The sequence below is a fragment of the Parasteatoda tepidariorum genome, chromosome 7 (assembly GCF_043381705.1).
Source record: "Parasteatoda tepidariorum isolate YZ-2023 chromosome 7, CAS_Ptep_4.0, whole genome shotgun sequence".
Lineage (NCBI taxonomy): Eukaryota > Metazoa > Arthropoda > Arachnida > Araneae > Theridiidae > Parasteatoda > Parasteatoda tepidariorum.
Window position 1 is genome coordinate 16,320,259 of NC_092210.1, and position 10,827 is coordinate 16,331,085.

The 10,827-nt window shown below is 28.1% G+C and overlaps 1 protein-coding gene across 1 annotated transcript; it reads left to right on the forward strand.

Moving 5' to 3' along the window:
• Positions 1 to 2,626: 2,626 nt before the first annotated feature.
• LOC122272492 (small ribosomal subunit protein RACK1) lies at positions 2,627 to 4,963 on the forward strand (the record flags this gene model as incomplete). The annotated part of the gene is given in 2 exon segments (XM_043056251.2): positions 2,627 to 2,879; positions 4,795 to 4,963. Coding segments are annotated over 2 exon segments (278 nt in total), but the record flags the coding sequence as incomplete, so codon positions are not given.
• Positions 4,964 to 10,827: the final 5,864 nt, after the last annotated feature.

Genomic DNA, 10,827 nt, shown 5'->3' on the forward strand with positions numbered 1-10,827 from the left:
TCGCTAATCAAAATATTTTTTGTTAGTTGTTCTCGATACACTCACGTCGGAGGGAGCACCTCTTGAAAGCTCCTGTTATTTTTTATTTCTCATGTTTTATTAATATTTTCGTTTTCAGTCTAATAGTTAATTTTTATTGTTACGTTTTGTTAATAAATATATAAGCACATATTGATTGCTTATTCATTAACCAGGGCATCCAATGGTAGAAATATATTGCGTAATACGCATATCAGAAATTCGAAATAAATTTTCTATCATATTATTCTTTGGAAATGAGCCGTGTTTGAAAGATTTTACCATTATTGCAGAAAAAGAAAATGGTGTTTCATGCTGTATTTTATAACCATAAATTAAAATGCTAAATATAATATTTTTCACTTATTTTAACCTGAAATAATACAATATAATGAAAAAATTATGAAAAATATGTTTAATAAAAATTCTCCGTCAAAGGGTTAACCATGTGACACTCAGTAGTTTTATAATGTTTAAGATCTTCGGATCCTTATTATTATTAATGCATTTAATGAAATTGTTGGTCTAATATCGATAGAATTTCGAATAAGTATTTAATAATATTAAGAGCATATGTTTAAAAACTTTAGAATATAAAGGAGAAAATATTGTAATCTGTATCTGTAATTTAAAGTAACATGTTTTTATAAGTATTATTTTGCGATACATTCCCTCGCAATATAAGAGACTTAATTAACTCATATTTATAATAAGAATTATGTTAAAAGTTAGTTGTGAAATATTCTGTATAGATTTTATACTATTTTTGTATAATAATTTACAACTCAAATAGCATTTTTCTTTTCAGCGTTCTATTTTGACGAGAACAGTTTTTTAGTTTTAAATTAGTAGTTCTTACTTACAAATGAAATACGAAAAACTAGGAAATGAGTTAAAACTGCATATGATCATATTTTATTAAAATTTTGTAAAGATTTAAACTAATTTAAACATATTCACTCTGAAAAATGTGAATAATGAGTATCATACACAAAAGGAGGTGAAATTATTTTTTTAAACTTTTTGAAGCAAAATAACAGCATTTAAAATTATTAAAAAACTAGAGTTAAAAAAATTTTAAACTAAATTCTTTTCTTAATGGACCAACATAACGTTAATTTAATATAAAGTTTTATTTTCTGAATGGAGCAATAGTGTTGACATAAAGTAAAAATTTTATTCTTTAATGCACAAGATATATTAATTTTTCCACAATATTTTCGATTGAACATATTGATCCATTGGTGCAAAAATAAGAATTGTAGATTAGTTTGAAAATATTACATCAGCGTTCCCTTTTAAAGAAAAAAAAGTGTGACCAGTAAAACGTTGACTATTAGTAATTTAATATGTAAATATTTATATCAAATCTTTTATATTAATTTAGGTTTAAGCATGGAAAGAAGAGTGGAAAGTGTTGTGAAGATGAGTTTGAAACGAGAGATTGGGATATTGTGCTGGCCGAACATAAGCATGTGGAATCGGAAACTGAATTAGACAGACAGGTTGAAGCAGACTTTGAGATATCGGTTCCCACCTAGAAATTGGGATATGGTTATTTTGGAGCAAATGTTTTGAGAATATAAGAAATATCAGCAGAAAAAAATCCTGTTTTGATTTTCAATGACATTTTTTTAATGTGAATTTTCGAATTAAATTGAGAAAGGTGTGTCTTCCGCAAGAAGGAACTCGAGCTAAGAGCTCATTCATATATAGTCATATAACTTGCTGTGGCATGCCCTACATTGTCTTGCTAGAGAATTTTGAATTATTGTATTGGGCACCCTATTTCATTTTACAAGTTTTGACTTGTCGAATTTGACAACTTATCCTGTCTTATTAATGTTGTTTCACTGGACTGGATACCTCATCTTGTCTCATGGATATTGACATACTGAATTTGACAACCTAACTTGCCTCTCTAATAATCACTACTCCACTTGACACCTTACCTTGTCTCACGAATATTGACTCAACATTCTTGCATGACTTTTACATTGAGACTTCACTTGATTCCATTAATTTGTGGTCCCGCAGTGAACTGATCGTAAAGTAGAACACCGAAGTGAAGATTCACTGGCGGCTGTCAGTAAGCGGGTAGGAGACCACTTTGATCAGCCTTTTAACGGACCACGGGTCCTCGTTAAACTGCTCTACCCTAAATTCTTCGAATTCGCTCTCAGGTTGTTGGACTACAAAAGCGGAGGAGTTGGATCATTTTTAGGTATGTTTTCCACACAGTCTTCAATAGCCCATTTTGCAGCTCTAGTGTGACGTAAATAAAGTACCTATCTTCCTACCTATCATTATCTTGTGATATATTTATTTTTGTTAGAGAAACTTCGCTGATAAAAATTAGAGATTATTATTATTTTTTTAATAATTTTAGCTATTATTGTGACTTTATAACTAAAGAAAAGTACAAAAATGCTCATATAATATCATACTTTGTTTGGCTAGCGTATATTTTATAATTTTTTTATTTTTCTTTTGATAAAAAAATCAGAGAGAAAGTGCTTGAGAATCTTTGAGAAGTGATTGATTTATTCTTCAGTAAAATTTAGCCTTTAAAATGAGAGTGCAAACTCTGTACCTCGGCAGACTACGCTATCTTTCGCGGTTTCACTGCAACTTTGACTACTTCTTTCCTCTGTGTTGTTATTCTTCATCCATGGCCGCTTGAACGTAGATACGGTTCTAATATAGAATCTTTATTAATCAAGTTATAATATAAGTAGAATTTGTAACAAAGATGACGGAGCAATTAAATTTGAAAGGCACTTTACGTGGCCATAACAATTGGGTCACCCAAATTGCTACTAATCCCAAATTTCCTGATATGATCTTGTCATCATCAAGAGGTATTGTATCAATATGTTTCAAGTTGAAATCCATTTTTATACATTTCTTATCATCTATAATCAAGTCAAATTTTTTAAGTATATGATCGCATGTAATTGCTTTATTTCATTAACTATTTTTCACCGATTCTCGATTATATGTACTTGAGATGTCTGCAGTAAAAAAAGCAAATGATTTACATGTTAGTATTTAAATATAAGTGAAATTTATATTGTATTGCATTCTTAATCTGTTCTCTTCAATTATGAATGTACTTATTAACTTACTAGCTGAGAATCGGGTTGTTATGAAATGAACCACTTCATATAATGATATATACATGTGTTATTTTGATTTCCTTCTCTGCATATATAAGAACTAAGATCATTTTTTATTCATGTTCTGATAAGCTACATGCAAACATAACTTGCGTAAAAACCAGGCCATGTGTTGCTTAATGATAAACATGAGAAAATTATGCAAGTGGGTCAACGTGTAATATTTCATACTGCTTTGAAAAAGTATGGAAGAGATATTAGTCTTGAAAATGAAGATATTTTCCTGTGTATAAGTATATTCAATAAAACAATTATTTACTTCCTGTTAAAATGTTTACAATGTCAGTATAAACACATATGTAAAATTTGAACACACTTTTTAAAACACTAATAATAATTTTCAAACATTAGTAATGAATAGTGTATAGTGTTTTTTAAAAAGTGCGTATTATTGATTTTCATATTTTTTTTAAAAGCTCTTACTGGTACTTTTTTATGGGGTTTTTATTATTAAAAAGTGCTTAATTTTTTTTCTTAAAAAATGAGATTTTTTTCTATACTGTGTCGATTTTTGACACGTATTGTGCAAAAACCGACTTTTCACATTGTTCTCAGGGGTCTGTCTAGCTTTTTCTGAGAGGTACCTATTTTGTGAAAATTTAGACATAATTGGTGAAAATGAAAAATTATATTAAAAAATCAACAAGAAAATATGGATATATCGTTTCTTACAGGATAAAAAAATTTAATTTTAAGAAAAAGTATTTTGCGAAACTACCGTTTTTCCTAAAGTTGAATTTGTGAAGGTACCCTTAAACGGTAGTAAATTTGGCCTGGACAGACCCCTGGTTCTATTCAACGTTATTCACTACTCATTCAACCTCAATCAATTTCAGCGTACCGTTCACCCATAGCTAATAAAACGCCAATCATTTTGCAAGTTTGATGAAATACTCGCGAGTCCGCAGGTGTGTCTACTGAGCTGGGTTTGGCAAGATTCTAGCACCCTCATGTGCAACTCTGCTGTATTCAAGATATTCTCAATTTCAGACTTCATTTTCCACCTTTTGAAATTGATTATGGTGGCTAATATAATCCAGAAAAGAGTTATTTGTCAGAAACTAGTTATTTTATCATGATCATGTATAGTCTGTGAAATTTCATTGCAATTTGTATATAGTACTTAAAAATATTTTTTGTTATTGTGGGTTGAAGGATTTGGTTAGGTACCCTATAATAGAATCATCATCAGGATTTTTTTGAGCAAGCCTGGCACAAATTCTCATCCACTATTGCTCGTGGAAGTTGCCAAGTCTTGGCGATTATTATGCCGCAGATCATATGTGGAAATCTCTCCGGTAAAATTTCTAAATTAATAGACGGGAGAATCTTTTAGTTTCTGAAACGATCTAACTGGTATTTGAGAAGGGATGACACTCACGGAGAGCGAAAGCGTGACTTAACTTCGTATATTTGTATGCATAATATTTTAAGTCTGTGTTTATAAGCTAAAAATATTTTTTTCATTCAATGTTTGGATTATCACGCATGCTGATATCTCCTAATTCCAAGAAAATTGTCTAATCTAATTATTGACCTAATAAATATATTTTATCTTAAAATTCTTATTTATATTCTGATAAGCATTTATTTTCAGATAAGACTCTTATTATGTGGAAGCTGACCAGAGATGACAATTATGGTATTCCCCAAAAACGATTGAGAGGTCACGGACATTTCGTCACTGATGTTGTTATGTCATCTGATGGACAATATGCCTTGTCTTGTTCATGGGATAAGACTCTAAGACTGTGGGATTTGACTTAGTATGTGTGAAATTTTCCTTTTAATATTATATGTTGATATTTCTTGCTTATAATTTTTGTTCTTGTATATAATAATCAGTTTTTTTTTTCTGGTTTAAACAGATTTACTAATTTATTTAAATCTAAGGGATAAATAATACTTTTGCATAGTTAGTTGCTAACTCTATCGGATTTTCCAGTAGACTACTGGATTTTGCCAGTTTCTCCTGATCTACTGGTTTAATTAAAATTCTCCTGGTCTTTGTACATTTTAGAAAATTCCCCAAAATTGAGTTTCCTAAAAAATTCCTTATTAAAATGGATTTTTTTTACAATTATTGCTTTCTTGCTTGATTATTTAAATAAGTATTACTTATACATAATGAAGTGAACCTCATTTATAGAAATCAGTAAAACTTTTTTGTTCCAAAATGTTCAATTTATATTTATTCAAAACTTTCTTCTTAAATTAATTTAAGAAAACTTATAAATATCTTTGAAGAATTAAATGTCTATTAAAATTCAAAATTATGAATAAGCATAATACATAACCAGGGATCTGTCCTGGTCAAATTTACTACTGTTAAGCGGTACCTTCACAAATTCAACTTTAGGAAAAACAGTAGTTTCACAAAATACTTTTCCTTAAAAATTTATTCAGGGTGCGTAGCGTTTGTAAAAAGTACTTAAAGGTGCTTTTTTGGGGATTTCGTTTTTAAAAGCTTTTAAAGGTGCTTTTTTCAGCAGGCGTTTTTAAAAAGTGCTTTTTTCACGAATAATTTTTTTACCCTTCAGTGATATCTGATGGATTCCATGCATTTCACAAGAAATGGGGTGTTTGCTACGTAATCATTCACGCGAACTTCATGTCGTACCCACATTATGACTTGCGCATGCGCGCACACTCGAAACCGAAATCCGAGTGCTCCAATTCGGATAGAAAATATCAGATCCTTATGAAATGTTTTTCTTTTTAATTTATTTTAATTTTATTCTTGTTTATTTTATTTTACTTCTAACATTTTTTTGACGTAGGGGGTAAGGGTACTTTTGTTCTGAGTTCAGAGTCAAGTTGAATTCACTCGGTGATGTGGGAAAGTATTGATTGTTACGATTTATGTCTGTTTCTTTTTGGGTTTTTTTTTAACGTTAAAACTGTTTATAAAAAGATTTTATTTTTCAATAATATCATTGATTAAATATGAATTTTTTGAGTGCTTGAAAATTTTTGTAAAGTGCTTGAAAAGTTTTTAAAAAGTGCTTATTTTTGCTTCAAAGATTTGGCTACGCACCCTGTTTATTTTATCAGAAGTTTTGATTTTGCTCCTTATAAATCTGGTTTGAAGGTAAACTAGCATTAAATAAGATACTGATATCCAATTTGCATGTCAATTTTAATGTAGGTGTGCATTACCTACGAGGTAGTATGCTATTTTTGCATGTGTGCAATATTTACTCTGTATAAAAAAAATAAATATGACTTGCATACAGAAATTTATTTTATTAGTTTTCTCAACTGGTAAAATTAAAAAATTTTTTTTCAGGGAAGGGTATATTTTTTGAATGATTTTGAAATTCTTTAAATACCTTTTTTTAAAAATTTATTTTTATGTGTTCATTTTCTCTGAATTTTCAGTTTAAATTGTAGAAAAATTGTTAATCTTCATATTTAGTTTTTTTTTTAAAAACATTTATGCACAGAGGTTGTCTTTTTAGCATGCCTTTATTTTTTTTATAAATTACAAATTGTTATTTCGATAATGATTATGAAAAATTACTTTTTGAATCATATAAATAAAATAGCATAAGAGGGCAATTTAAAAAAGTGTTGAGGATCAAATTCATTAGTATATAATATTAGACGTTTTGATTAATTTTCTTTGTTGAGTGAGTGCACTTTCAAAACTCTCTCTAAGTGGCCCATTTCTATTAGGAGGAACCCTGTTATTTTTTATTCCTAGGGTCTTCCTTTAATACTATTTTGTATAGAAAGAAGATAAATGATGAAACTATTTATTTTTCATTTGTGGTTTCCGCCTGAAGATACCTAATGATATTAGAAGTTGTACTTGTCATTTAAAATGTTTATTTAAATTTTCTTTCCATTTGAAAGAATTGAAATGATGACATAAATAATCTTTCATTTGCGGTTTCCATATAACGGTATTAACCTAATGATAGCTAAATGCGATCATCGGATTTGTACAAATGTTTTTGGTTTTTTTATACTTTTTTTATTTAAAACTGTTTTGTATGAAAGATAAATGATGATACTATTAATTTATCATTTGCGGTTTCCACCTGAAGGATATACCTAATGATAGCTAAATGATGTCTGATATTACAGTTTGTTCTTGTCACTTTAATTGTTTATTTAAGTTTTGTTTCATATGAAAGAATTGAAATGATGACATAAATAATTTTTCATTTGCGGTTTCCACCTGAAGGAATTAACCTTATGATAGCTAAATGATGTCTGATCATTGAATTTGTACAAATGATTTTGACTTCATATTTTCTGTATGAAATATAAGTGATGACACTATTAATTTTTCATTTGCGGTTTCCACCTGAAGAATATATCTAATGATAGCTAAATGATGTCTGATATTAGAAGTTACTTGTCACTTACATTGTTTAAAGTTTGTTTCATTCGAAAAAATTGAAATGATGATATAACTAATTTTTCATTTGCGGTTTCCACCTGAACAAATCAACGTAATGATAGTTAAATGATGTCTGATCATCGGATTTTTTAATGAGTTTAATTTTTCATATTCATTTAAAACTTCTGTTAGAAAGATAAATGATAGTATTAATTTTTCATTTGCGGTTTCCACCTGAAGGAATTAACCTAATGATAGTTAAATGATGTCTGATCATCAGATTTGTACATGTAATTTTGACTTATTTCTGTATGCACCATAAATGGTGACACTATTAATTTTTCATATTTATTTTCATTTAAAACTTCTGTTTAAAAGATAAATGATACTATTAATTTTTCATTTGTGGTTTCCACCTGAAGGATATACCTAATGATAGCTAAATGATGTCTGATATTACAATTTGTACTTCTCACTTAAATTGTTTATTTAAATTTTGTTCCATATGAAAGAATTGAAATGATATAACTAATTTTTCATTTGCGGTTTCCACCTGAAGGAATTAACCTAATGATAGTTAAATGATGTCTGATCATCAGATTTGTACATATGATTTTGACTTATTTCTGTATGCACAATAAATGGTGACACTATTAATTTTTCATATTTATTTTCATTTAAAACTTCTGTTTAAAAGATAAATGATGATACTATTAATTTTTCATTTGCGGTTTCCACCTGAAGGATATACCTAATGATAGCTAAATGATGTCTGATATTATAATTTGTACTTCTCACTTAAATTTTTTATTCAAATTTTGTTCCATTTGAAAGAATTGAAATGATGATATAACTAATTTTTCATTTGCGGTTTCCACCTGAAGGAATTAACCTAATGATAGTTAAATGATGTCTGATCATCAGATTTGTACATGTGATTTTGACTTATTTCTGTATGCACAATAAATGGTGACACTATTAATTTTTCATATTTATTTTTATTTAAAACTTCTGTTTGAAAGATAAATGATGATACTAATTATTTTTCATTTGCGGTTTCCACCTGAAGGATATACCTAATGATAGCTAAATGATGTCTGATATTACCATTTGTACTTCTCACTTAAATTGTTTATTTAAATTTTGTTCCATATGAAAGAATTGAAATGATGATATAACTAATTTTTCATTTGCGGTTTCCACCTGAAGGAATTAACCTAATGATAGTTAAATGATGTCTGATCATCAGATTTGTACATGTGATTTTGACTTCATAATTTCTGTATGAAAGATAAATGATGACAGTACTAATTTTTCATTTGCGGTTTCCACCTGAAGAATATACGTAATGATAGCTAAATGATGTCTGATATTACAAGTTGTACATGTCACTTAAATTTTTTAAATTTTGTTCCATTTGAATGAATTGAAATGATATAACTATTTTTCATTTGGGGTTTCCACCTGAAGGATAAACAAAATGATGTTGGATCGTCAGATTTTTCAAATGATTTTGACCTTTCATGTAATTGTATTAATTTAAAACTGTTCTGTAAGAAAGATAAATGATGATACTACTAATTTTTCATTTGCGGTTTCCACCTGAAGAATAAACCTAAGGATAGCTAAATGATGTCTGATACTACAAGTTGCGTTTGTCACTTAAATTATTGTTTATTTAAATTTTGTTTAATTTGACAGGATGAAATGATATTTCAAATTTTTTCATATGCAGTTTCCACATGAAAATATTAACCGAATAATTGCTAAATAATGTCTGATTATAACAGGGTTGCCACTCCACAGGGAGAGAAGGAAAACCTGGAAAATACAGGGAGTTTAAAAATCACGTAAAATAACTGAGAAAATGCAGGGAATTTTGTTTCTTATTTTTGTCTTTTAAAAAATGGTGACCACTCAAAGTGTAATTTAATGGCATATTTAGCCATTCAAATATACTAAACTATTTCATTTTCTATAGCATTATTTGAGTGTGTACATCTGTTTTTCCAGCAATTAAAACTAATAAATATAGTTAGCCCAATATAGCTCACACAAGAGCACAGTAATTGCGTTTCCTCTTAATATATTATGTATAATGTGTACAGAGAAAACACAAGGAATTTGTTTTCTAGATTTGATTGGCAACCCTGTATAAGATTAATATAAACTGTCTGTAAAATCTAAATTTTACCATTACCATGTGATCTAATTTTTTTTGAAAAAAAAAATCTGGAATTGTGTTGCCTGTTTTTTAGGGAATGTTAAAATTTAGAGAAGTATAATTTTATTTCGAAAATCGCTGTTTAATTAGTTTAATTTACTATATGCAAATGACTCTAAAAAAATTAGAGACTTTTGCAAAGTTGAATGCAAAGGATTGTTTACAACATTTTCTTTATTTATATTTAAAAAGATGGCCTAGAATTTGGGTAGTCTGCTGCCATATAATTTGGTTTCACAGACATTTATTTTCTAATTTTTCCTATTCACTTTCTTTTTATGTTTATATGTTATTTGTATGTATTTAGATCTGAATCTATACTATATTGGTGCAAAGTAGATTTTAATTGTCATATTAATTTCTTTTCAATATTAAGCATTTGATGTTTATTAGTGAATTTTTAATGTGACTCTTAAGTAGTATCCAATGATTATGCAGCATGTATTAGCTTTTGAATGAAAATGATATAAATCTTATTTTAAATGAGGATACTGGACTTGTCATTACTTGTTTTAACAGATTCATTAAAGTGTACTTATTTTTGTTAATATAAGTTTTTTATGTCTTATTAATTTTCTTTTCAAACAATGCAATTAAGTTAATAATTTTTTAAAATTTTGATGTAATTATTTATTGTGTATGACTATGTTGGTTTAACGAACTTTATTGATATCCAATGATTATGTAGCATGTATTAGCTTTTGAAGATCAATGATATAATTATTTTTTAAAATGAGGGTATCATTATTTTTTTCTAAAAAAAAAAAAATTTTTGTTCTAACCTTTGTTCTTTTTTCAATGTTGTCTGACTAATATATGAATTTTAATATCTGAATTTTAAATTAAGCTTTGTTTTGAAAATTGCAATGTAGAACATAATTTGTGGATTTTCAAAATAACATTTTATTTTGTTCTCAGTGGATCCTAAGAATGTGTAGTAATTAAGATTTTAGTTTAAGCAAGGAAATGAATTAGAGTTTTTAACGTTGTTAAAAATGTTATGACGTTTATTTAATTCATTAATAATAATTCAGGGTTCCCGCGGCCTTGAAAAA